Source organism: Sus scrofa, chromosome 6, assembly GCF_054392235.1.
Source record: "Sus scrofa isolate SSC_HxYL_T2T_F1_AM1 chromosome 6, Sscrofa_HxYL_maternal_Yorkshire_Landrace_v2.0, whole genome shotgun sequence".
Classification (NCBI taxonomy): domain Eukaryota; kingdom Metazoa; phylum Chordata; class Mammalia; order Artiodactyla; family Suidae; genus Sus; species Sus scrofa.
In genome coordinates this window covers 55,818,113-55,844,721 of record NC_139388.1, presented here as the reverse complement: position 1 = coordinate 55,844,721, position 26,609 = coordinate 55,818,113, and the positions used below count along the sequence as shown (strand labels likewise).

At 55.1% G+C, this 26,609-nt stretch overlaps 3 protein-coding genes across 25 annotated transcripts in view; 2 read left to right on the top strand and 1 right to left on the bottom strand.

Moving 5' to 3' along the window:
* The window catches only part of ERCC1 (ERCC excision repair 1, endonuclease non-catalytic subunit), a 55,453-nt gene extending 51,000 nt beyond the window's left edge, over nt 1-4,453 (top strand). For 9 of the 16 annotated variants that reach the window (XR_014804800.1, XR_014804796.1, XM_021093259.2 and 6 more), the window contains 4 exons: nt 1,719-1,818; nt 3,685-3,756; nt 3,972-4,040; nt 4,353-4,453. Coding sequence is in view for 8 of the 16 variants with exons in the window: in XM_021093259.2 (XP_020948918.2) it covers nt 1,719-1,818; nt 3,685-3,756; nt 3,972-4,040; nt 4,353-4,406 (295 nt within the window). In the remaining 8 variants the exon portion in view is untranslated. 16 annotated transcript variants of the gene reach the window in all.
* Nucleotides 4,295-6,633, bottom strand: POLR1G (RNA polymerase I subunit G). Of its 2 annotated transcripts, none has more exons than XM_013991968.3 (3): nt 6,572-6,633; nt 6,071-6,212; nt 4,295-5,904 (listed from the first exon to the last, which is right to left on the bottom strand). In XM_013991968.3, exons 1-3 carry the CDS (start codon nt 6,591-6,593, stop codon nt 4,578-4,580), a joined length of 1,491 nt encoding a protein of 496 aa, XP_013847422.3. In that variant the 5' UTR covers nt 6,594-6,633; the 3' UTR covers nt 4,295-4,577. The 2 variants fall into 2 exon arrangements, with proteins under 2 accessions (XP_013847422.3, XP_020950215.2); XM_021094556.2 differs by having other exon boundaries at nt 6,071-6,135.
* A 300-nt stretch (nt 6,634-6,933) lies between these two features.
* On the top strand, nt 6,934-24,790 carry PPP1R13L (protein phosphatase 1 regulatory subunit 13 like). 7 transcript variants are annotated; one of them, XM_021094555.2, is made up of 14 exons: nt 6,934-6,999; nt 8,024-8,395; nt 13,028-13,104; nt 13,222-13,367; nt 13,712-14,222; nt 14,311-14,409; nt 14,485-14,576; nt 14,832-15,312; nt 17,259-17,713; nt 20,776-20,907; nt 21,000-21,133; nt 21,239-21,405; nt 23,279-23,478; nt 24,218-24,790. In XM_021094555.2, the coding sequence occupies exons 3-14, from the start codon at nt 13,050-13,052 to the stop codon at nt 24,254-24,256; spliced, it is 2,511 nt and encodes an 836-aa protein (XP_020950214.2). In that variant the 5' UTR covers nt 6,934-6,999; nt 8,024-8,395; nt 13,028-13,049; the 3' UTR covers nt 24,257-24,790. The 7 variants fall into 7 exon arrangements, with proteins under 7 accessions (XP_020950214.2, XP_084817285.1, XP_084817284.1 ...); XM_084961159.1 differs by having other exon boundaries at nt 13,028-13,114; XM_084961158.1 differs by having other exon boundaries at nt 8,021-8,395.
* The last annotated feature ends 1,819 nt before the right edge of the window (nt 24,791-26,609 follow it).

Here is a 26,609-nt window from a genome sequence, read left to right as displayed (position 1 = left end):
CCTGGAGGATTAGGGGTAGGGCTGGAAATTCCAAGCTTCTCACCATGGCTTGGCTATCAGCCCCCATCCAGGAGCCCTCCAGTCACCTCGGTGGAACTCAAGATGCCCCTGCTGCTCTTATCACTTAGGAATTCACAAGGGTGCAGGAGCCCTGTGCTAGGAACAGGGGTGGAGGCCAGTATGTGTATGTTTTCTGTTATCTCACAGTAGTCTTTTCAGATTGGCTTCTTTCGCTTAGCAGTGGGCTTTGAAGGCTCCTCCAAGTCTTTTTCACATCTTGGCAGTTCATTTGCTGTCACTGAATACCGTCCCACCGCCCTGATCCGTATCCTGTATAATATTCTACCCGCACACTAGCCCCCTCTTGGTGGACTCTTGGGTAGTTCACAGGCTTTTTTTTTCCCTTCACTTTTTATTTTTTGGCAGCGCCTGTGGCACGTGGAAGTTCCCGGGCCAAGGACGGAAACCCACGCCATAGCTGTGACAACCCAGATCCTTAATCACTAGGCCGAAAGGGAACTCCAGAAGCTTCTGAATATTAAAGGATTTGGACAGTGCCTGCAATGCACCTAGGCCCCCGCATGGGGACTATTCCCCATATCTTGACATGCAAACTATGGAATTTTTTTTTTTTTAAACTGTGGATTATTTTGGACTCATTAAGTAAATGGGGTCGAGCTCCGTCTGCGGGGTGTGATGCGGAAGGACGTCCCGACGACCGGTAGAGAGCGAGGTGACAGCAGCTTGCAGAGGCAGATACTGCTCGCTACTTTGTGTCCTGAACAACTGCTTAATAACAGTAGCAGTAATAGTCCTGGCTGCAGTGAGGAAAGGGACAAAGCCCATGGGAAAAACGTAGAATTAGAAAAATGACTGTTTCTTTCAAGACTATACATCAAAGTTAAATCAACAAACGTTGCTTGCCGGGTAGCCTTTGAGGGCAAAGACGATGCCTCAAGACAAATCTTCATGTACTTGCCCTCAACTCAGTACTCAAGTTCCCAAGGGAAAAAGGGCCAGGTTTTCCCTGCTGCCAGTAAACTTGGGCGCCTTTATCCACCCCCACGCACAGACCCTTTTAGTGATCTAGTTGTTTCAACTACCTTTGAAACACTTAATTACATGTCCGGAAAAAAAAAATAAAACCAACCAAACAAAACAGTGCCTAATGGCAAATGTAATGGCGATTATGAAGTCATGTTATTTGCCATAAAAGACTCAGCACTCAGCGCCCAGAGCTTTCCCTTTGAAGGCAAGTGACGTGAAAAACCTTCAAAGCTCCGTTTTTCTCAGTACTGGGAGTGGAAAGCTTCGTGAGATGGTCTTCCTGTGGTTGGGAAAATGAATCTCCAGAGGAGCTAACCTTTCACCAGGCTTAGCACTTAGAGAGTGCGGGTTAGGGTTAGGGTTACTCTTTCATTGTCACTGGCATCCACCCCATTTTACAGATGAGGAAACAGAGGCCAAGAGAGATGAAAACCACTGGCCCAGGGTGATTCAGGTGGGAAGTGAGACCTGAACCCAGCTCATCAGGTTTCCAAGCTCTGGCGCTTAGCCAGAATGATGTGCCAAGATGTGCCCGCCCCCAGAAAGGGCTATTGCCAGGAGACATTTGGGGGAGGTCAAGAACGTTGATTTTGGGGGTGTCAGCAAATGAAATTAATCTAAAACATGACCTCTCCCCCTTCCCGGGCTGACCTGAATGCCTCTCACCACAGCCCCGAGGAGGCCGGGCGGTACCTGGAGACATACAAGGCCTATGAGCAGAAGCCAGCAGATCTCCTGATGGAGAAGCTGGAGCAAGACTTCGTGTCCAGGGTGAGGCCCCCTCTCCTCTCGGCCTGGGCCTTCCCCTCCACCCCCTTCCTGGGAGGGTTTGAGCTGCAGTTCTGGTTTCCAGGCAGACCTCTCCTCCCCAGTCCCACCCCCAGCTTCCTGTCCCTTCTCCCACCCAAAGAGAGCTAGAGGGGTCTTCCCAAGCACAAACCCCATCCCACCCTCTCCAGTTCAGAGCCCTGCCATGGCTCCCCAGTGCCCTCAGGGGAAGCCCAACCTTCTCACCATGTCCCCAAGGGCCTGTCCATCTGGCCCAGCAGCCTCATCACTGTCACTTCTGTCTGCCCGTTCTGTTCCCTCTGCCGGATTAGCTGCCTAGTCTCATCTTTCCTTCATCTCAGCTCTGATGCTTCCTTTTTTTTTTTTTTTTTTTTTTTCATTTTTGGCTGCCCCCTCGGCAGTTTTGGAGCTCCCAGGCCAAGGATTGGATCTGAGCCACAGTCATGACTTAAGCTACAGCTGCAGCACCGCTGGATCCTAAACCCACTCTGCTGGGTCGGGGATCAAACCTGTGACCCGGCGCTCCCAAGACACTGCCAATCCTATTGCGCCACAGTGGGAGCTCCTGATGCTTCCTTCTCCAGGAAGCCCTCCTAGATCCCCAGGCCAGGTCAAGTGCCCTCTCTGGGCTCCCCCAGTCCCAGCCCTGCCTCTCTGGGTCACCATGTCTGGAACTGATTTATCTCCTGCACTGGACTGGGAGCCCCAGGAGGGCAGAGCTGGGGCTGTCTTGGTCCCTGCTGTGTCCCAGCAGCACTGAGTACCCAGTGGGTGCTCAGGGAATTGCTGAATCTGGGCTCCAATGCTGGAGTACCGGAGGATATCCACAGCCACCCCTGAGGTGGGTACACTGAGGACCCCCATTTGCCTGAAAATGGAGGCCCCAAGAGGTCAGTTCCCTTGCCCGGGGTCTCACAGGGAGTAAGCAGCGGGGCCTGGTTTTGAACCTGGTTCCAAATTCAGAGCTTCCGGTTGGCCCCTGGCAGAACTAGCTTGGAATAAATGGCATTCATCTTCTCACCCAGTGACTGGCAACCTATCATCCACTCTGAGATGGCCTTTTAATCATCAAAACACATAGTAAAAAGATCACACCAATTGGCACAACATTGTAAAGCAACTATATTCTAAGAAAAAATTTTAAAGGAGTTCCTGTTGTGACTCAGAGGATTAAGAACCCGACTAGTATCCATGAGGATACTAGTTAGATCCCTGGCCTTGCTCAGTGGGTTAAGGATCTGGCATTGCCACAAGCTTGGGCATAGGTTGCAGATGACTCGGATCTGGCATTGCTATGGCTGTGGCATAGGCCAGCAGCTGCAGCTCTGATTTAGTCCATAGCCTGGGAACTTCCACATGCTATGGGTGCAGCCCTAAAAAGAAAAAAAAAAAAGATTACATAGATGCCAAAAATCTCATTACTATAGAAAAACCTGTACTTTCTGAACCCCAAATTGATCAAACAATCTGAATCAAAAGAAAAGGCACCAAAAAAAAAAAATTCCTTTTTTTTTTTTTTTTCTTTGCTTTTTAGGGCCGCACCCACCGCATATGGAGGTTCCCAGGCCAGGGGTTGAGTTGGAGCTACAGCTGCCAGCCTCCACCACAGCCACAGCCACGCCAGATCCTTAACCCAATGAGCAAGGCCAGGGATCGAACCCACAACCTCATGGTTCGTAGTTGGATTCGTTTCACTGCGCCATGACGGGAACTCCCCAAATAAGCATCTATTGAGCACCTCCTTCATGCAGGGCAGTCTGGGGACTCTGTGACCCAGCGCCACCCTCACAGGCTCAGTCTGGTTCTCCTTTCATCTCCCAACCCACCTCCACCCTCCTCCCTCTCCAGGTAACTGAATGTCTGACCACCGTGAAGTCAGTCAACAAAACCGACAGTCAGACCCTCCTGACTACTTTTGGGGTGAGGAACGTTCCCTTGGGCCGAAAGGCATTTCTGCCCCCTTGCCTTGTGGGGGAAGCCCCTCGCCCATTGCCTTCTACCTCCTGCCCCGTCCTTCCTGCCTCCCTCCCGCAGGACCTCACTTCCTTCCAGGAACATCTTCCACCCCTGATGAGCTGGGGCAGGGGAGAGCTCTGTGCTCACCTCCCCTGACCCTTCACCCCTCCCTTCCCCAGTCCTTGGAACAGCTCACAGCTGCATCGCGGGAAGATCTGGCCTTGTGCCCTGGCCTGGGGCCTCAGAAGGTATGAGCCCGGGGAATGAGCTTGAGGGCAGGAGAGAAGCCCAGAGACATGGGACCTCAGATCCCAAGTCTCCGGTTTCGTAAGGCCTGCAGTGCCTCTCCTACAGATGGGGAACACCAAGGCCCGGAGAGGGTGGGGACCAGCCCAATTTCACGCAGCTGGTCTGGGATAAAATTCAGATGGGGCTGCTTCTCTCCTGGCCCCCAGAGTCCCCTCCACGCTAGGAGAAAAAGAACCAGAAGCCCACTCCGATGTAGCGCACACACGGCTCATTTAATGACCGGTTCCTCTTTTCTCTCCCCTCCCCTCCAGGCCCGGAGACTCTTTGACGTCTTACATGAGCCCTTCTTGAAAGCGTCCCGATGAGCTTAGCTGCCCCCAGTGTGACAATAAAGCATTTTCCTGGTCCAGGCTCCGGCCGGTGTGCAGGTGCAGTCACTGGGAGGGAGGTCTTCTCTGCACTCACCTTCTGATGGCCCAGGTGTCACCTACGGGCGGAGACTACACTGCTTCCTCCCCTGTCCTGTGACTCTGGATTCAGCAGCAGCTTTGGGATGCTGTCTCCAGCACCCGGCTTTCCTGGCCCCGCTTTTTCCTCTTCTTGGTGGATGCTGGATCTGGCCTGGCCTCAGGCTCCCCCTCAACTGGCAGCTCAGGCTCCATCATCTCCCCATGTGGGGTAATCATCTCAGTCCCCGGCTCTGTCGTTCTGCGCTCTCTTTCTTTCTTCTTCTTCTTCTTTTTGGCAGATGTTAGATCCGCCTGAGGTTCAACAGCACCTGGCAGCTCGGGCTCCACCACCTCTTCCTTTGGTTCCACCGCCTCTTCCTTTGGTTCCACCACCTCTGTCGCTGGCTCCATCATCGCATCTTGCCGCTTTTCTTTCTTCCTTCTCTTTTTGGTGCATGCCAGAGTGGCCTCAGCCTGAGGCGCAAGAAGTTCAGGCTCCAGCATCTCCCCTGGGACCTCCAGAGGTTTCGTCTCTGGCTCTAGAGCCTCAGTCCCTGGCTCCCTCATCACTTTGTACCCCTTTTCTTTTTTCTTCTTCTTTGAGGATGGCAGTGGGATGGCTTCCTCCTGCGGCTCCATCTTCACCTGCAGCTGAGACTCGACTATCATCCCCTCCACCGGCTCCATCCCTTCGGTCTCCTGCTGCCTCCTCCTCCTCTTTTTGGTGGGGGATAAGACTGCCTCATCCAGAGGCTCAGTTTTCACCACAAGGTCTGGCTCCACCATCTTTTCTTCTGACTCCAGCATCCCCACTTCTACGTCTTTGGGCTTCTTTTTCCTCTTCTTGGTGGTGGATGGAAACAGCATTCCCAGAGGCTCCGACATCTCAGCAGCAGGCTCTGTTGCCAGTGAGTCTCTCCTCTCCAGTTCATGCAGCTGCTGCTTTTTCTTCTTCTTCCCCACATCCATTTCTGGGGACCCCAAAGCTGTGTCCACCTCCAGGGCTCCATGCTCAGGCAGGGCCTCCTGAGGAAATGAGGCCTCTGGAATATGTCTCTTCTTTTTCCTCTTCCCTGACGCCAAGACCGACCCAAGCCCAGTGACTGGAGGGCTGCCTCCAAAGGCACAGAACCGAGGCCTGAGGCCAGGGGGAATCTGTGGTGGGGGACTTGCTGGAATGGGCTGCAGCAGGGTCCCTGTTAAAGACTCCTGGGGACCCTCAAAGATCCTTAGGCTGCCCTGTGGGGAAGGGGCACAGGTGAGTCCCCCTCCCACCTCTGCTGAAGGGGCCAGCAGGGTTGCTTCTCCAGCCTGGGAGCCATTGCTGCTGAGGACCCGGTAGCGGTGCCGCTTGCCTGCCAACTTGCCTTTCACAACCTGGGAGCCAGAGAGAGGCACGAGCCGCCCATTGAGGCTGAAGGGAGAAAGAGGGAGGGCAGAAGCTTGATCAGATTCTTTTGGGGAGACAGGTGCGCAGAAGCAACATTTCTAGGTGCCCCAGGAAAGCCCTTCTAAGTTTCCCCCCAACTTCAGCCACTGGGGCGGGGAGGATTGCTGGGAGGTGGCACAGGACCTCTTACCAGTCCGGGGTGAAGTCCGCAGGAGCCTGGATAAGCCACAGTTCTGTATCAGGGCCCGTCAACGCCTCCAAAGAGAAACGAGTATGCTCTGAGGCTAGGGGCGTCGCAATAAAATTGGGGGGACAAGAAAACCGAGCAGCATCTGCATAAGGGGAAACGGGGGGAGGGGGTGTGTTGACACGCAACTGTCGGTCCCAAATTCCAGGGCGCCTATGGGTCAATCATTTTCAACTTCTTGAGCTCCCCAATCCGCTCACCTCAGAGGTTCCCCTATTTCCACCGACCTAACCCTAGTTCTCGCCACCGGTATTATTCCCCCCACCCCCGCAAAGATACCCTCCCTTTATCTAAATTTCCCCGCGCCCACCATCCCCTGAGGGGTATATTCTCCGCAGGTCCTGTCTCCGAGGATGTCCCTTTTTCCGTCCGAAGACTCAAGGGCGCCCCTTTTTCCTCCCGCCAGCCAACTCTGACCTCTCGGCCCGCCAAGAAGCAACTCACCACTGGACGGGACCGCCGCCATCCCGGAACCCACGCCTCACGTAGACCTAGCATCCAGAGTCACTCAGGCCCCGCCGCCGACCACGTGGAACCGAGGGGGGTGGGACCTTATCTGGGAGCGTCCATGTGGCACAGGAACGCGGGAGGTGTCGCTCGGAGCCCTTCTCGCTCTATAAGCAAAACTGCGGGAAATTTCCACTTGTGCACAGCAGACAAGCGAGAAAAACGTCTTTTACCGAAATTCCGCTCCAAAAACAGCTGATTCGCTGTTGGACGGGAGTTAGAGCATTGCCAGGTCCCGGAGGGCGTCCTCCTAGTCTCTCAGCCATGAATTGCTCTAACGTCGTCTTAAAGGGGCAGCCACATTGAGAAGCCCTAACTCTTAAAGAGACAGGAAGATCGATTGGTCTGAAATTCTGAAGAGACAGGTAAGCGTCTAGGTCGGCAGGACTCTGTCCTCAGAGTTACAATTCCTTCGAGGAAAGCCCAGATACCTCGGAAGTTCAGAACTTGAATGGGAGATAGGGGGAAATGGTGTAATGCGGTAATTCCTCCCATGGGCTTTAGGTACCAGACAGGGGCGGAGCTTCTGGGCTCGGAGGGAGCGGGAAACGTAGGGGGAGGAGCCTGTGGGTCCCGGGGCGGAGCCTCCGGACTCCAAAGCTGGACACGCGTGGGGCGGTGCGACTAAGGGGTGGGGTTGTGGACCAAAAGAGACAGGCAGATGCCCTCGAGGGTTTAGTCTCGTGTGTGAGAGACATTCCCAAAGGCTTTGAGGAAGGGAGAGGGAGTACGTGTCCTGACCAGCGCCCCTTCCTGGCCCCGGGGCGCGTGTAAACAGCGGCACGTGGACTCAGATTTGGGGGACGCGTCCACACTCCTTATCACAGGAACCGCAGCGCCTGGGACGATGGGCGGAGCCGTGGGACCATGGCTAGATACGGTGACCCGACAGCATTCCTGACCGGTGTGTCAGAGCTGATTCCCACCCCCTCTGCCGAGATTTCGGATCCTGTTTAGAATTGGGGCGCCCACCTTGTTAGGGTGCCAGCGGCTTCCCAGAGCGAAAGGAGAGTAGGGGAAAGAAGAAGCCGCACTGCCTTCTCGGGGGATTGCCAGACAGTTCTCTCGCGTGGGCGAGACACCGGGACGCCGCCCCAGTGGGCTCCTGAACTACAGTTCCCAGAGGACGCGAGGCTGTAGGCGCCCGGTGTTGGTCGCGGAAGCTGCTGGGAATTGTAGTCCCAGCCTCCGACTTTGGGCTCTGTTGCTAGGAAATTCAGTAAAGATCCAAACCACTCTTTTTACCGACGGGGAGATTGACGCTCAGGACCCGAGGGGATAGGGATTTTAACGAGGCCCTATTCTCGCCTTGGGGTGTGGTATGTGAGTCTCCACCAGCCTCTATAGCCTTCTGCCTCCTTGGTGGCATCCGAAACTTCATTCAAGCAGGAAACAGCCTGGAGGAGTGAGGCAGAAACTCAAGTGTCCATCTCCTGCAGCCACAGCGAGGTAGGAGTCTGGACTCTATCTGCATAACCTGGTGGCCCTCGGCCTTTGGACCTCCCCCTTCCCGCCTGTGAAATGGACTTTGGGTGAATCCAAAAAGGAACGTCCCCGTCTACGTCCTCCCCCTCTGGGACTACAAGTCCCAAGGTGCTCAAGGCGACTCCCTCTCCCCATCCCCTCCGGGACCCGCCTCCCTCCCGTCGGAGTCACGTCGTCTAACCTGTTCCCGGCGCCTGCCCCGCCCCGTCCTCCGCTCCCCACAGCCGGAGCCGGAGCCGGAGGAAGCCCCCCAGTGCCAAGATCTGCCCCGGATCCGTGAGTTACACCCCATTGGGCTTCAGCAGCTCTGGAGGAGCCCGACACTCGCGTCCCTGGGAGGATTGGGAGGAAACTCGGACCCCGGGTCCCAGGGCGGAATTAGGGGTGCGCAGATACCAGGGACTTTAGAAGGATAGAACTCAAATGCCTGATTTACTGGGCAGAAGGCAAAGGGGCTTGGATGCCTGAGTTCTTAGAATGGAGGGTTTGGACGCCTTCTTCCAGGGGAGACGTTCCAACTGAGGGCTCTCAGAAGCCTGAGTCCTTAAGTAGAAGTGGGGTATCGGAGCTCTTGGGCAGAAATGGGAGGTTCAGACTGCTGGAGCTCTGGAATGGGCGGCCATCCCTGCCACCCGTCAGTTGCCGTCTCTACCCAGTCTTCAAGGTCCCCGAGCAGAATTAGGGATGGGGTGGGAAGGGTGGAACCCTGGTTCCTGAAATGAAGCAGAGCAAACACATTCTGGAGGCTGTGTTCCTGGTGTTCCCCCCACTTTCTGGCTCTGGGGTGGGAGCCGAGGGGGTGGGGGCTGGGGGGGTGGTAGGGAACAGGGCAGGTCTCCAATCTCCTCTGTGCCCCTGCGTGATCCCCAACATGTCATTAACCGGGGCGTCAAACCTGCCTAACCAGAGGAGGGAGCTCCGCCCCAGGGCGCCCCCTGGCGGGAGCGGAGCCCCCCCATTGCCCCACGAAGGTGGGACATATCTGGGGTTTGTAAAGGGCATTCTGGAACCCAGGGCGGAATTCCAGAAGGTGGGGTTGGATTCTGAGAGGCTTGCGTGGCTGGGTACAATATAGCCATTATACAGGAAGGACGGGGGTAAACTGAGGCTTAGAGGTCACACTGGCAGCAGAGTCATGGATCAGGATTTTCCCTCCCCCTCCCTCAGCTGCTCTTTGGGCCCCTGGATTCCATCCACTCCCACCGGATTTTCTGACTAACGTCTCTCCTAGGGCTCCTGGCTGCGACCCTGAGGTGAGAAATGTCACCTCCACCCCCATCTGTCTGACCTGAGCTAGTGTGGGAGATAAGGGAGAATAGAGGCTAATTCTGGAGGTGTGTGTGTCTGTCCTTGAAGCTGAGGGAGGCCAGGGCTCCCCCTTCTCTCCACCCCCAAGCATCATGTGAGAGGATTAGACGAGGGGGCGGGGGAGGCAGGGGGTTCTGATGTGAGAGGGCAGAACTTCCTAATGTCTGGGCTTGAAGGGCATTTGGCGATACCCTGAGATGAAATTAAAAATAATAACTGTGGCTGCCAAGACAGAGCTCACAGCATGCCAGGCTCAGGGCTGGCAGGTAGAAGAATCCTTCCCATTGGCTACAGACATCTCAGGCAACTGCCCCTGGTCTCGCTTCCAATGGGGTTTGCCGAGCCTACCGAGCCCACTGCCCTGTCCAGTGGGGAAGCTGAGGCCAGAATGCGGGCACAGCCCACACCCTGAACTTTTGCCACCTTCCGCCTGGCATCCTCCAGGGATTCCTATGCCCTGGAATAGGCCAGACCTCAGGAAGGCACAGGGAGAAATTTAGGGCTCTGAGACCCAAGAACTGAAGTCAAGACTCCGCAGGTCAAAGCTCAGGGCTTTCAGAATCTCAGAAAGATATGAAAGGGCCCTTTTGTAGGAAAAACAATTACTTTGGGTCTTGAGCCCTCCGTCTGTTCCAGGCCTGGAAATTAGGGCTCTTACACAGGTGAGCTTTCCTTCGTGCCCTGCACTCTTCTAAACTCTACACCGGAATTATGTCCTCCAAACCTCACACTTCTTTGAAGTGAAGGTATTAATTCCCGCATTATACATCCAAGGAAACGGAGGCACAGAGAAGCTGAATAACTAGCCCAAGGTGAAGATTTAAGGCAGCGGAAGGCCCTAGCCCATTCCACAGAGTGTCTCCGAGGGGGAAGCCGCGTTCCAGAGAGGGCGGGGCCTCTGCCGGCGGCTGTCTGTGCGGATAGAGCCGGTGGATCCCCACCTGGGTATTCCCAGCCCAGCCTGGTCTTCTGACTCGGTTCCTCCTGAGGCTGATTCCTCCAGAAAGTACCCCCCACACACACGCCCACACCCCGATTTTTAACCCCAAAGAACCCGGCCTGGGTGCAGAATGCCAGGGAAGGAGATCTATGGGCGGAGGGGATCCGGGGGTGGAGGGCAGGAGTCTGGAGGAGAGGCGCGGCCCGCGCCACCCTCGCGCCCCGCCCGGCCCCCATTACCCTGCCTTGGGAGGTTCGGCACCTGCCTGGGCCCGCCGCGCATTCCCGGGGTCTGAGCTCAGGCGCGGTCTGCCCGCCGGGCGGGAGTCGGGCCGTGACCTGGAGCGCCCCCTGGTGGTCCAGACGCCCCCTTCGCCGGCATCAGCCCCAGGACTGCCCCACGCCCAGCCTTGGCATTTCCTTCCACCCAGAAGGTGTCAGCGTCGGATGTGAGAGTCAGAATTTGGGAATCATGAAATCCCCCAAAGAACCATTGAATTCTGGCACCGGAGATAGCATAGATTGTTCGTTTTTATATTTTAACAGAGTTTTCCCGTGTATCTCTCGAGAGAGTGGAAGACGCGTTTTTGATTCCTGGAGTCTCTACTTTTTGAGGCCTCGATTCGCAGAGCCTTAATTCTTCTTGCACCTTATGCCCAGTTGGATCCTCACAGCAGTCCTCTGATGTAGGTCGCTCTCCTCATTTTATAGAGCAGGAAACTGAGGCGGGAGTTCCTGCTGTGGTGCAGCAGAAACGAATCTGACCGGTATCCATGAGGACCCTGGCTCCGGCCCTGGCTTCACTCAGTGGGTCAGGGATCCGGCGTTGCCGTGAGCTGTGGTGTAGGGTCGCAGATGTGACTCGGATCCAGCATTGCTGTGGCTGCGGTGTAGGCCGGCGGCTGTCGTTCCGATTCAACCCCTAGCCTGGGAATGACCATATGCTGCAAGTGTGGCCCTAAAAAGACCAAAAAAAAAAAAAAAAAAAAAAAAAAAAAGAGAGAGAGAGAGAAGAAGAAGAAAAAGAGGTAGTCTTGACATGTGGGACTGAGGACCGTGGTGCCACCAGATTTGAACCCTCCTTAATTGTGCTTTTTTTTTTTTTAATAGAGCCACAGTTACTACATATGGAAGTTCCCAGGCTAGGGGTCGAATTGGAGCTGTGGCTGCTGGCTACACTACAGCAACACTGGATCCGAGCCGCGTCTGCAACCTACACCACAGCTCACAATAACACCGGCTCCTTAACCCACTGAGCGAGGCCAGGGATCAAACCCAAATCCTCAGGGACACTAATTGGGTTTGTTACTACTGAGCACAATGGGAACTCCCCTTAATTGTGCTTTTAGCAACACTGCTATACCATACTTTCCCCTAGACATTTAGTTTGGAATCCTGGGAAAGACAGAACTCTGTGCAAGAAGACAGAGAAATCTAGGCTAGCCAAAGTGGAAAATTCTAGAATGTTCCCAAGATAGACTCTCGAGCTGAAGGTTTTAAGCTTTGTAGAAATTTAACTACAAGCTCAAGGTCCTTATAATTTCAGAGTCTAGGCCTCTGAGAGATGGAAGAGGCCTCTCAGAATAGCTGATTTGCCTCTTCCTTTCACTACTGGGGAAACTGAGGCCCAAGGAGTGGAGGGGACTCATAGACCCAAGTCACACACTCCTAACACACCCAGATGAGCCACCAGCCCCAACAGGTTCTGTTCCGAGTCTTCCCAGACAAAGGCCAGAGTCAGCATGCCCCGGCCCGCCCTGCTGCCCACGCCTGCACCCCAAGTCAAAGCTAAGTGGTTGGTTGGTACAGCAGGGAGGTGGCAGAACTGGCAGGAGTGGCGGCTACCATGGAGATGGGGATGGTGCTGGCCTGACTGGTTTCTGGTGGCCCGGCTCCTTCCCACTGGGCTGGTGACAACATTGGCATAGCTGCCCCGGCCACATCCCTGTTCTTCCTGTTTAATGCTGGGTCCGTGTGAACACACCAAGTCTCCTCTGGGTGTGCACTCTGGAAAGGGGAAGCTGAGTGGTCCCCGGACTCTGGAGCCCCTCCAGACAGGTGGAGATGACCCGGAATAACAAGTTAGGTATGAAACCTAGTGTACCAGCTTCTCGTAGGGTGACCTTGAACAGATGTTTCTGAGTCCCACTTTCTTGCCTACTATGGAGGTTTCAATCATGGGGTTAAAGCGCTTGGCGCAATTCTAGAGGGTAGTGTCCCTTCCACAAATGGTGGTGGTTTTATACCCTCAAGCAACTAGCACAGGCCCTGACATGCGGTAGGAAGTGCAGTCATTATTTTTAAAGACATCTGGCAGTGTCTCCTGGTCCCTAGCAGGCGTTCAATAACTGATGGGTTATTATTGCAGCTGCTGTTCACTATGTGGCCTGGCACATAGTAGGTGGCCAGTGGATAATTGTTGAAGGAATAATCAAATCTTATTAGCCCTGAGATAGAGAGATGGACAAGGGGCCACACAGAGAGAGTGCATCGTTCTGAGTCTTCCCGGAGGGCTTTTAGGGGAGTTGGCATTTCCCAGCAAGGGCTTCCAGTGGGAAGAACTGGGAGTGCAAAGGCGCTTGCCCGCTCCGCACGGGCCCAGGTGCCCTGTGGGCGGGCTCTGGGCAGACTCTTCCCTACCGCCCCCTCCCCCAACCGCAGGCGCCCCGCTCGGGCCGGCACCATGGACAGCGAGGCGTTTCAGAACTCGGGGGATCTTCTGGACCTGAACTTCCAGTGTGAGCTGGGGTAGGGGGCGGGGCTTGCCGGGGCAGGGCCCTCGGGGTGGGCGTGGCGGGGAGAGGCTGGGCCCCTCCCAGAGGTCCCAGTCCTCACCGCCACTCCCGCCCGTCCAGCTCTGGCCATGAAGCACATGGACCTGAAGCAGATGGAGCTGGACACGGCGGCGGCCAAGGTGGACGAACTGACCAAGCAATTGGAGTCGCTGTGGTCAGACTCTCCGGCAGCCGCCCCTGGTGCGCAGGCGGGAGCGCCGGCTAGGGTGAGGCTGCTCGCCCTGGTCCCCACCCTGGCCCCCAGAGGCAGCTTCTTCTCTCCTGGAGTTAAGGCAAACCTCTCCCGCAGGGCTATGCAGGGAACATTTAAGGGCACCTGACAGAGGGGAACCAGTGCAAGGGCGTGGGCGTCGATCCCCCGGGAAGGAGAGGGGCCTTTTCCTAAGCGGCACGAAGGCACTGCGCGTGTTAGCCCCAGCCCTGACTGCTGTGCCTCAGCCTCTCGCCCCGTCCAGCTCTCCAGGGTTGATTTTTGATCACCTCTATTGACCTCCTACCAACCCTCTCCTAATGTCTCCTTTGACCTCTCAATGTTCCGATCTCCCCACAGCTGTCCCGGTACAGCTCCAGCCCGGTTCCCGAGCCGTTGGTCAGTCGCGGGTCCCCCCGGAAGGCGACTACTGACAGCGCAGACACTCCGTTCGGACGCTCTGAGAGCGCCCCGACTCTACTCCCCTACAGCCAGCTGTCGCCTAAGGGCCGGCCGTCGTCACCGCGCACCCCGCTCTACCTGCAGCCGGACGCCTACGGCAGCCTGGACCGTGCGCCCTCGCCCCGGCCCCGCGCCTTCGATGGTGCAGGCAGCCCGCTCGGCCGTGCGCCCTCCCCGCGGCCCGTCCCGGGTCCCCTCCGACAGCAGGGTGCCCCCATGCCCTTTGACTTCTTGGGCCGTGCCGGCTCCCCTCGGGGCAGCCCCCTGGCGGAAGGGCCCCAGGCCTTCTTTCCAGAGCGCGGGCCGTCGCCGCGCCCCCCGACCACAGCCTACGACGCGCCGACGGCCTTTGGGAGCCCCCTGCTGGGCGCGAGCGGCAGCGCCTTCGCCCCGCCTCTGCGCGCTCAAGGTGAACCGGGGGGCCGACCTTGGCCGGTGGGAGGGGTGCAGGGCCCCGGACCTGCCTCCCCCTTAGCGTCTTGGCCATCTGCCCCCAGACGACCTAACGCTACGCCGGCGGCCCCCTAAAGCCTGGAACGAGTCTGACCTGGACGTGGCGTACGAGAAGAAGTCCTCGCAGACAGCGAGCTATGAGCGTGAGTGACGGGAGGCTGGAGGAGTGGGAGAGCCAGGGAGGCGTCCCACAGGCCCTGATGATTCCCACCTCACAGGCCTGGATGTCTTCGGGCGGCCCGCTTCGCCAGGCCTGCAGCTGTTACCCTGGAGAGAGAGCAGCCTGGATGGGCTGGGGGCCGCCGGCAAGGTGAGGGGCGGGGGAGGCTCAGGAAGGGGGCAGGTAGGCAGGGGTGGGGTCGGGTCTTGTCTCCCCCTCTTAACTTTGCGTAGCCTTCCCCACGCTCTTCCTCTGCCCTGGATCTCCCTCCATCTGTCCCCTGTCCCTCACCTTTGGCCCTGACCTCCTCCCCTTTCCTCCCTCTCTTATCCTTAGCTCCCTTATGCATATCCTCCTCCCACCTGAGCTCCTCCGACCTTCCTCTCTTCCCACGTTCTCCCCCAGGACAACCTCACCAGCGCCACTCTGCCCCGCAATTACAAGGTCTCCCCTCTGGCCAACGACAGGCGCTCGGATGTGGGCAGCTATCGCCGATCACTGGGCTCTGTGGGGCCATCAGGCACTTTGCCCCGAAGCTGGCAGCCTGTCAGTCGCATCCCCATGCCTCCTTCCAGCCCCCAGCCCCGCAGTGCCCCTCGCCAGCGCCCCATCCCCCTCAGCATGATATTCAAGCTGCAGAATGCCTTCTGGGAGCATGGGGCCAGTAGGGGCACACTCCCCGGCTCCCCCATCTTCTCCAGAGCTCCCCCACCTAAGCTTCCTCCCCAGCCCCAGGTGCCCCCCCAGCCCCAGCCCCAACCACAACCACAGCCCCAGCTGCTTCCCCAGCCCCAGCCACAAGTACAACCTCAGTCTCAGCCCCAGCCTCAAGCCCCTGCCCCGGCCCCCCAGCCCCCACAACAGACTTGGCCCCCTGTGAGTGAAGGTGAGTCAGCAATGGGGGACCCTGGAGGGCTGGGTGAAGGAGGACAGATGGCTGGGAACCAGAGCAGCTGGGAGATCCATCGCAGCCAAGCACTTGTTTCCAGACACTGTCCCTGCAGAGAGCAAGGCCAGATGAGCTTGGGAATTTGCCCAGGAACTAGGGGTAGCACAGGGCTTAAGCATGGACTCTGGAGTCACACGGCCTGGCTCCATGCTGTGTGACCTTTGGCAAGACAGTTGAAGTCTCTGGCCCTCAATTTCCGTGAGTGTAAAGGGTGAATAAGGATAGACCCTTCTTATTGGGATGTGGCACTAGATTATTTAATCCATATGAGTCCTTAAAATAGAGCCTGAGGTACAGCACGCCCTTAATGGCTATCATATGAGTTATAATAATTAATATTTTGTGGTATGAAACCAGCACAGGACATGGATTTAAGCAGAGTGGGTTTTTTTTTCTTTGCATTTTTTAGGGCCACACCCATGGCACATGGAGGTTCCCAGGCTAGGGGTCGAATCAGAGCTGCAGACGCCACCCTACACCACCACCACAGCAACGCAGGATCTGAGCCACATCTTCAACCTACACCACAGCTCATGGCAATGCCAAATCCTTAACCCACTGAGCGAGGCCAGGGCTCAAACCCACAACCTCATGGTTCCTAGTTGGATTCATTTCCGCTGCACCATGGCAGGAACTCCTAAGCAGAGTGGGTTTTGAGCCCCTCTCTCCTATTGAGTGATTCAACATAAATTAACCTATCTGAGCTTCCATTTTCTCACCCATGAAAAGAAATCATATTTACTCAACAAGGGAGTTCCCTTGGGGCACAGTGGGTTAAGGATCCAGCATTGTCATTGCAGCAGCTTGGGTTGCTTCTGTGGTTCAGGCTTGATCCCTGGCCTGGGAACTTATGCATGCTGTGGGTATAGCCCTAAAAAATAGTATTTACCTCATAGATTATGATGGGAATTCAGTGAAATCAGGTTATTATAAAGCATGACCACTATTATTTCCACCTGCTTTAAAAGCCCTGCTAGGAGTTCCCATCGTGGCGCAGTGGTTGAATATGACTAGGAACCATGAGGTTGTGGGTTCGATCCCTGGCCTTGCTCAGTGGGTTAAGGATCCGGCGTTGCTGTGAGCTGTGGTGTAGGTCGGTGGCTGTAGCTCCGATTTGACCCCTAGCCTGGGAACCTCCGTATGCCGCGGGAAGTGGCCCTAGAAAAGGCAAAAAGATAAAAAAAAAAACAAAAAAAAACAAAAAAAAAAGCCCTGCTAGAGGCGTGAGAGCAAAAGGAGAGCATCAGGTACCAGGATTCTAGTCCCAGCAGTTTTTTGCTGAGATGTTCAGAGAGGAACTTCTTAGAATCTTAGAACGTCTATCATAATGGTCAGAGAAGAGATTCTGGAATCAGAACTGAGTTCAAACCTCAGCTGGGTGGCTTTGGGCAACTGGCTCGCCCTCTCTGAGACCCAGTTTCTCTTTCTATAATAAGGAGATGAGGGAGTTCCCATGTGGCTCAGCAGGCTGAAGATCCGGTGCTGTCACTGCAGCAGCTTGGGTGGCTGCTGTGGCGCGGGTTTGATCCCTGGCCTGGGAACATGCCATGGGCACGGCCAAAAAAAAAAAAAAAGCAACCACAACCCAAGATGAGCAACCACAACCCAAGATGCTAGCCACATCTACCTTATAAGGTAGTGGTAAGGACTGAGTAAGACAGGCATGTAAAGCTCAAGGCACATGCTAAGTGCTTAGTAAGTGGGGGATGTCATAATTGTCTATTATCCACAACCCAGGGAAATTACAGCTCAGAGAGAGCAAGGAACTGGCTTTAGGTCACACAGCAAATCAGGCACTGATTGCAGGTCTTGGAAGTTGTGAGGAGGGAGTCTTGAGGGTCTCCCAGGGACCCCTCCTCTGATGGGGCTCTCATTCCTTCTAGGCCTCCCCAAACCTCCCGCTGAGCTAGAGCCTGAGCCAGAGCTGGAGGGGCTGCTGACACCAGTGCTAGAGGCTAGTGATGCAGATGAAGGCGCTGTCACTCGGCCCCTTAGTCCCACGCGGCTGCAGCCAGCACTGCCACCCGAGGCACAGTCAGTGCCTGAGCTGGAGGAAGTGGCGCGGGTGCTGGCAGAGATTCCTCGGCCCCTCAAACGCAGAGGCTCCATGGAGCAGAGCCCCGCTGTGGCCCTGCCTCCCACCCACAAGAAGCAGTACCAGCAGATCATCAGCCGCCTCTTCCATCGACATGGGGGACCTGGGGGGCCTGAGTCTGAGCTCTCCCCCATCACTGAGGGATCTGAGGCCAGGGCAGGGCCCCCTGCTCCTGCCCCACCAGCTCCTGTACCAGCCCCAGCTCCGCTCCAGAGCAGCCCACCAGAGCAGCCACAGAGCATGGTAAGTGATGTAGGAGGCAACTGGGGTATATTAGCCCATGGAAGCATCCCTTCCCATTTAGGATAATACCTGGAAATTGCACACCTCACATATTCTGCATCCCACAGGCCAGGAACCCAGCTGCAAGGGAGGCTGGGAAATGTAGTTTTTAATCTAAGTGTACCTGTATTCAGAAGAAAGGGAGAACATATATGGTGGGGCATGCAGAAGTCTTGGCCACACGGAGACTTTCTCTGCTCCTCTTCAGCAACCTGTGGCGCCAGGTCTTTCCTTCAGGAACCTTAGAGTCTTACAACCTGGAAGACTGTCCTGGCGGGACAGTGGGTTTACTCTGGGATCTGAAAAGCCTGCCCGAATCCGGGCGGTCACCATTTCTCTCCCTGGTTGCCACGTGGTCTCTGCCGTCCACCTTCTCTGGGGACCTGATCTCTCCTCTTACACCTCTGCAAGCCCGTGCCATGGCTCGAAATGATCTCTCAGTTCAAGTCCGTGGTGTCCTCTGACTCTAGTCAGAACTTCCTCCAAATTTTTAAGAACAAGTCTCTGGTCTCTGAGGTTGTGGTTGTCTCTGTTGTCGTGGTCAAGTGCACCCACTGCAGTGCTAGGCTGCCTGGGTTCCAGTCCCAGCTCCACAGCGCTTATCAGCTGTGCATCCTTGAGCCAGACACTTAGCCTCTCTGGGTCTCGTTTCCTCATCTGTAAAGTGAGGAGGAGAACAACCATGGGGTTGCTGTGAGGAGTAAATCCATTAATAGAGCGCATAGACTAGCGCCTGGTACTTAACTCTCAACTATTGTTGTAGTGGTTATCATTTGTTCTTGGTCCAGTTTCTGCATCTTTTTTTTTTTTGTCTTTTTTTTTGCTATTTCTTTGGGCCGCTCCCGCGGCATATGGAGGTTACCAGGCTAGGGGTCCAATCGGAGCTGTAGCCACCAGCCTATGCCAGAGCCAGAGCAACGCGGGATCTGAGCCACGTCTGCAACCTACACCACAGCTCACGGCAACGCCGGATCGTTAACCCACTGAGCAAGGGCAGGGACTGAACCCACAACCTCATGGTTCCTAGTCGGATTCGTTAACCACTGCGCCACGACGGGAGCTCCAGTTTCTGCATCTTGGCTGGAGGTTGGGGTGTAGTCACACGGAACAATCCTGACTGCTCCATGTGGGTAGGCGGAGGGAGGGGAGCAATTCCCGGAGAAGAAGTGGGGACCAGGTGACCCCCAAATGCTTATTACCAGGCCCTTCCAAGGGGAGGGCCGAGAAATGTAGAGGCTCAGGATCTTGAAATCAAGGATGGAAGAATGGGAGCTCCCGTCATGGCGCAGTGGTTAATGAATCCGACTAGGAACCATGAGGTTGCGGGTTTGATCCCTGCCCTTGCTCAGTGGGTTAACGATCCGGTGTTGCCTGAGCTGTGGCATAGGTCGCAGATGAGGCTCGGATCCTGCGTTGCTGTGGCTCTGGCGTAGGCTGGTGTCTACAGCTCCGATTGGACCCCTAGCCTGGGAACCTCCATATGCCTTGGGAGCGGTCCAAGAAAAGGCAAAAAACAACAACAACAACAAAAAAGAATGACAACATTTTGAAATGGTCAAGTTGCCTTATTGCAGAATCACCAAGTCCCAGCCAAAGAACTTGAAAACTCACAGAATTCAATAATGAAATCCTGGCATGACAAAATCAGAACAATGAGATTTCAGAATCTTAGAGCATTGAAGGTTTGCACAAGATCTTAGAATTAAAAAGGTAGTAACATGGAGTTCCCTGGTGGCCTAGTGGTTAAGGATATGGGATTGTCACTGCTGTCACATGGGTTTGATGCCTGGCCTAGGAACTTCTGCATGCCATGGGCATGGCACCCAAAAAAGAAAAAAAAAAAAAAAGTAACACAAACTCTGGTTATTACTATTATTGAAGCCATCAAACCTGAAAACTAAATACTCATCATTTGAAACATAAAAACAGATTAGTGCACAAATATGTTATAATACAAAATTTTATTTTAAGTGAACATTTTCCATGAGAATCAAAAGGCCAAAATCACAGCATTCAGAGAGAACCACTATTAACATTTTGAGTATTTCCTTCCAATCTTTTGGAATGAAATTCTAACCATAAAATATCAAGTTCTCAATCACAGAATCCTGGGAATGCAGTGTCCTGGGTACTCAGCAATTTGAAATGGTACAACCTCATATTTCTGGACTCACAACACATTGGAAACTTGAAAAAACTGAGCATCAGAGGATTTTGAAATCAGCTGCTCTTGGGATCTCCAAATTCCAGAATCTTGAAATCATAGACACCAAAGACCAGAATCACAAATGCTATACGCTCAGAATAAATGAATTTTGGAGTTCCTGCTTGGCTCAGTGGGAACGAATCTGACTAGTATCCATGAGGACACAAGTTCGATCCCTGGCCTCCCTCAGTGGGTGAAGGATCCGGGTTGCCATGAGCTGTGGTGTAGGTCACAGATGCATCTCAGATCCCACGGGGCTGTGGCTGTGGCATAGGCCAGTGGCCACAGCTCCAATTCAACCCCTAGCCTGGGAACCTCCATATGTTGTGAATGCAGCCCTAAAAAGACAAAAAAATAAATAAATAAAAATTTGTAGGATGACACGTGAAAATCAAAAATAAAAAAGCACAAGATATAAGTTAGGATGTTTATAATAGATAAAGATCCTAATTCCAAACATCTAAAATTAACACTTGGTAACACCTTGCCGTGTGTGCTTCATAGCATTTGTTTTTTAATAAAATGAATGAAGCTGTATGGACTGAATATCTGGCTTCCACAATCATCAGCTTGGTCTCCCAGCTTCCTCTCAAGTCGACTCCCTGACTGTTGTAGGGAAGCAGTAGCTGTAGAACTGAGGCGCCCTCCTCCCCATGGCCTTCTGGACTCGGGCTCTGTGCCTTCCTGGATTCTAATCCCAGCCCTGTTGTAGCTGCATGACCTGGTTCGGCTGCCGCCTGGTTCCTGAACCTCTGTTTCCCCTTCGGAGAAATCAGTATCTTAGCCAGCCGCTGAAATGCCTCGCCCTGTCCCCCAGGAGATGCGCTCCGTGCTGCGGAAAGCCGGTTCCCCGCGCAAGGTCCGCCGCGCGCGCCTCAATCCACTTGTGCTGCTGCTGGACGCTGCGCTGACCGGGGAGCTGGACGTGGTGCAGCAGGCGGTGAAGGAGGTGAGTGCCGCCCGAGGGCAGGCGGGGTCGGGGCGGCGGCGGCCGCCGGCTGGCCGCCGCAGACTGAGCCTCGCGGTCCCCCGCCCGTCCAGATGAACGACCCGAGCCAGCCCAACGAGGAGGGCATCACCGCCCTGCACAACGCCATCTGTGGCGCCAACTACCCTATCGTGGACTTCCTGATCGCGGCGGGTGCCAACGTCAACTCCCCCGACAGCCACGGCTGGTGAGCCCTGACCGCGTGCGGCCGGCGGGGGCCGGGGGGCGACTTGAGGTGGGGACCGCGCTGCGGGCCACCTCGTGGCCTCTCACGCGTGCCTCCCACACCCAGGACACCGTTGCACTGCGCGGCCTCGTGCAACGACACGGCCATCTGCACGGCGCTGGTGCAGCACGGCGCCGCAATCTTTGCCACCACGCTCAGTGACGGCGCCACTGCCATCGAGAAGTGCGATCCCTACCGCGAGGGCTACACCGACTGCGCCACTTACCTGGCAGGTGCGAGACCAGGCTGGGCAAGCCAGGTTCGGGGGAGGGGGTGAAGGGTTGGGCCGCCCAGCTGGCAGGTGTTGGGGCGGAGAGTGGGGTGGGGAAGGCGGCAGAGAGACGTGGTAGCTGTATCAACAGTTTGGCAGCATCAGAGAGGAGGGGCCAGCGGGATGGACCACCTCTCCGCGTGAGAGGGGGACTGGGCCGCCCACCTGGCAGGTGCAAGAAGGGTCTGTGGGGGGAGCAGAATGTGCCACCTTCGAGGGAGAGGGGTCAGGGGAACTGGGCCACGCAAGCTGGACCCCTGTGGGGAGGAGATTGCGCTGCTTTATCCGCTTTTTTTGTTTTGTTTTGTTTTGGTCTTTTCTAGGGCTGTACCTGCGGCATATGGAGGTGCCCAGGCTAAGGGTCAAATGGGAGCTACAGCCGCGGGCCTACGCCACAACCATAGCAACGTGCGATCCGAGCCGCGGCTGCGACCTGCACCACAGCTCACAGCAACGCCAGATCTTGAACCCACTGAGCGAGGCCAGGGATCCAAGGATTGAACCCACAACCTCATGGTTCCTAGTCGGATTTGTTAACCACTGAGCCACCACGGGAACTCCCTGCACTGCTTTATCTGCTTCTCATCTGCGGGGGTGGGGAGTGGGACGTTCCAGCTACACCATCTACCTGGCCTACGGCTGGGCCCCGGGCTGTGCTACCTGTGGGAAATACAGTACCACACAGGTGACAGGTGAACAGGCCATGCCTTCTGGGGAGGGACTTGGGGACTCTTCCACTTGTAGGGAGTCATGAGGCTGTACCATATATCTCCAGGAGGGAGGGGTCACATCACCTCAAGAGGTGACGGAAGAAACTCTGGAGACTGTACCCTGGGGGTGTGCCTGGGCTCCGTTCTGCACCCTGGGAGGCCAACCGTACCGTAGGGTAGAGTTTGGAACTTTACAGAGTTGGAGGAAGGCAGGCTGTAGGACCTGGGGGTAGGACAGTGTTATTGAGAGGTGAGCCTAGAGGGACTGCGACAGCCTCTGGGGCTCTGGCAGAAAGCGGGGGGGGGGGGGGAGGCAAGGGGCTGTAACATCTACCTTGCGGGGGAGAAGCAGCTGGCAGAGATTGGACCACTGGGAGGGGGGGAGAAGTAGACCGTCCGCTGCAGAAGGGAAGGGCGGGAACCTTTGCAGAGGAGGATTATGACCACGTTTATCACAAGCAGATGGAGCCTGTGAGATAAGAGGATTGTACAGTCCTACCTGCGTGGACCTGGGGAGTTCCGCGAGGGCGGAGCACGCGTGGGGCCGGGGGAGAAACTGGAACACAGTGGGCTGAACCACTAAAGAGGGGGAGCATGGTGGACTGTACCATCTGGAAAGGGTGGGACTTTTACCTTGTGTGGGGCGGGGGGTGTTGGCGGGCGGGGCTTTCTTGCAGGCTCTACTGTCTGGAAAATTATTACATCCTCCTGGAGACTTTATTTTTTGGGGAGGGGGAATGGTGTGCCTGCACCCCCTGAATGGGGAGAGTTGGGACAGCTTCGTGGGGAGGAGTAACGCCATACCGTCTGAAGGAGAGGTTGGGTCCACCATGGAGACTGTACCGCTTAAGCAGGGGCTGAAGACGGTACTTCTGGGAGTGATACGGAGCCCACTGACCCAGCCTTGGGCGCCCCAGTGTTTTAGACATTGCCCGTTCTGGCAGCTGACTCCAGTTCCGGTGCCCCTCTCCAGACAGGGGTACACAACTTTTCCGGGGGCTTAGTCCCCCAGGTGGCGCCCTCCAAGTCCCAGGGTCTCTCCCTTTCCCAGCGTGTCTGGTACCCTTGTGTGTTCCCAGCCCCCCAGGACCGGGCGCTCACGATCCGTGCCGTTTCATGTTTCAGACGTGGAGCAGAGCATGGGGCTGCTGCACAACGGGGTGGTGTGCGCCCTCTGGGACTACAGCGCCGAGTTCGGGGACGAGCTGTCCTTCCGCGAGGGCGAGTCGGTCACCGTGTTGCGGAGGGACGGGCCAGAAGAGACGGACTGGTGGTGGGCCTCGCTTCACGGCCAGGAGGGCTACGTGCCCCGTAACTACTTTGGGGTGAGCCCAGAAGGGATACAGTGCGCGCCTCCTTAGGGCTGTTTGAGGAAAGGGGTGATCCCATTAAAAATAGGGGCAAGAGGGACAGCCCATTATACTGGGATGGAGGGGAGGTCAGAAGAGTCCATTTTCCGTCGTGGGGAGGTGAGGAAAGAGCCCGTTGTAATAACGGGGGAGGTAAAGGAGAGCCCCCCTTCTTCTTTTTTTTCTTTGCTGTCACTTGGCATATGGAAAAATCCCAGGCCAGGGATCTAACCCGCGCCACAGCAGCGACCTGAGCCGCTGCAGTGACAACGCCAGATCCTAAAGCGCTAAGAGCCCCTCCTTGGTGATACTTACCAGTGCTGCCTTACTGGTTATTTGACTGGTTCGTGCTCAAGAAATACTCGTTATTATCTCTAGTTATATTCACCGGAAGGTGAAGAATGATATATTTTAGCCATGGGGAGCCGTGAAGAATCCCGTTTTGGGTAAGTGGGAATTAGATGGAGAAGAGTCCCGCCCAGACAGCCACGGTTTTTATGGCCCAGTGGGAGGCTCAGAATATTTCTTTTCATCCAGCCGGCTGCTGATTGGAAGGCGCCCTCTGTGGTTTGGGAGATGCTGGGAGAGTATACTAGGAAGGGATTGGAGGATGGAGACAGTCCTTGTGTTTGGGGGTGGGTCGGGTGACTATTAAATTTGCGGGTGGAATGAGGGGGTGGGGCTCCTGGTATCTGAAGATTCTGTCTTCCCTCAGCTCTTTCCCAGGGTGAAGCCTCAGAGGAATAAAGTCTAGCTGGAGAGGACATTTCCAAAGGACGGGGAGGAAGCAGCACTGCCTTCTCGCTGCACCTCCTCCTCCTCCCTTACTGCTGCATCTCGCTCTGCCCCAGGCCCTTGCAGGGTGGGGTCCTTGCCAACAGCTCTCTGCTTCCCTGGAAGCCCTGGGGAGAAGGAGAAGCCCAGCCTTAAGTTTAGAAACCTGCCTTAGCTGTGGGAGGTCGAGGTGGGGCGGGGAATCTTTGGGGGCCAGAGAGACCCCCCCCTCCATCTGCCAAATCAGATCCCGTCCAAAGTGCCTCCTACTCTCACTGCCAACTTACCCCACCCCCATCCTGCGCCCCCCAAAACAGACAACCTCCCATCCCAGGGGACCCTGGGGTGGGTCACCTCCACCCCCATCTCTACCAGCAGCGGTCAGGGCCCAGGTGAGGCATAGCCACCTCTGCCAGCCTCCTTGCCCCACCTAGTCAGGTGACTTCACACATCGCTGGTTTTATAACCAAATAGGGAAGTTTTTCTTTATAAATAAAGGTAGTTTGCACAGAAATTGACTTCCTTCTCTTTGAACTTTGTTCTGACTTAGTAAGTGCTTATCATTGGTCTTATTTTTGGTAAACCTTTTTCTTTTCTTTTCTTTTCTTTTTTTTTTTTTTTTTTTGTCTTTTTGGTGTTTCTTGGGCCGCTCCCATGGCATATGGAGGTTCCCAGGCTAGGGGTTGAATTGGAGCTGTAGCCACTGCCTACACCACAGCCACAGCAACGCGGGATCCGAGCCGCATCTGCGACCTACACCACGGCTCATGGCAACGCTGGATCCTTAACCAACTGAGCGAGGCCAGGGATGGAACCTGCAACCTCATGGTTCCTAGTCGGATTCGCTAACCACTGAGCCACAACAGGACCTCTTTTTTGTTTTTTGTTTTTTTTTTTCCCAAGCCTGGGGCATGCAGAAGTTCCTGGGCCAGGGATCGAACCCACTCCACAGAAGTAACCAGAGCCACAGCAGTGATGACACGAGATCCTTAACCTGCTGATACACCAGGGAACTCCTTTTTGGTATTATCTTGATCTTTTTTCATGTTTTGGATTCCTTTATGTCTTTAAGCGTCTTTAGATTTGTGATGTTATAGTGTATATGTGATAATCCCATCATCTGAAGTTTGAGGCCATCTCCTTCTATAATCTGTTGTGTCAGGTTATTTTACTCATTCATCATTCTGACCAGACGTCTGGTCCCTTCGGTCTGGACCTTCATGCCCTTTGGTTCTGGGAAACTCCCTTGTATATTTATGTGCTGATTTCTTCCACTTTGTTTTCTTGCTCTCCTTTCCTGGAATTTTCATTTGGATTTTGAATCTTCTGGCTTGAACTTTCAGTTTTCTTTTCTTTCCTTTTTTTTTTTTTTTTTTTTTTTTTTGCTTTTTAGGGCCACACCTGTGGCATATGGAGGTTCCCAGGCTAGGGGTGGAATTAGAGCTGCAGCTGCCAGCCCACACCACAGTCACAGCAACTCGGGATCCCACGTTCCTGTTGTGCTGCAGTGGAAACAAAGCCAACTAGCATCCATGAGGATTCAGGTTTGATCCCTGGCCTTGCTCGGTGGGTCAGGGATCTGGCGTTGCTGTGAGCTGTGGTGTAGGCTGGCAGCTACAGCTCTGATTCCACCTCTAGCCTGGGAACTTCCACATGCTGTGGGTGCAGCCCCCCCCAAAAAAAAGTCCTTGCCTTCAAATGCAAACACTGCACCTTGAATGATAGTAAGCAATTATTACTCCTTTTTTTGAGGTAGGGTAATGACACTATGATTATGTTCTTACAAAGAGCTTTTTCTTTTCTCTTTTTTTCCCTGAACCTGTGGCATGTGGAAGTTCCCAGGCCAGGGACTGAACCCACACAGCAGTGACAATGTTGGATCCTTAACCTGTTGCACCACAAGGGAACTCCCAAGAGTCTTTACTTTTAGAGCTACACTTTTGTGTGTGTGTGTGTGTCTTTTTGTCTTTTAGGGCAGCATCAGTGGTATATGGAGGTTCCCAGGCTAGGGGTTCAATTGGAGCCACTGGCCTACGCCAGAGCCACAGCAACACAGGATCTGAACTGCCTCTGTGTCCTACAACACAGCTCACAGCAAAGCCAGATCCTTAACCCACTGAGCAAGGCCAGGGATTGAACCCGAGTCCTCATGGATGCTAGTTGGGTTCATTAACCACTGAGCCACAACGGAAACTCCTAGAGCTACATTCTGAAATACTCAGGGGTGAAATGGTATGATGTCTGGGATTTGCTTCAAAATAATCATCCGGCGGGCGGGGTAGTGGTTGGGGTATAGACGAAGCAAGATCAGCTCGGAGTTGAAAACTGATAAA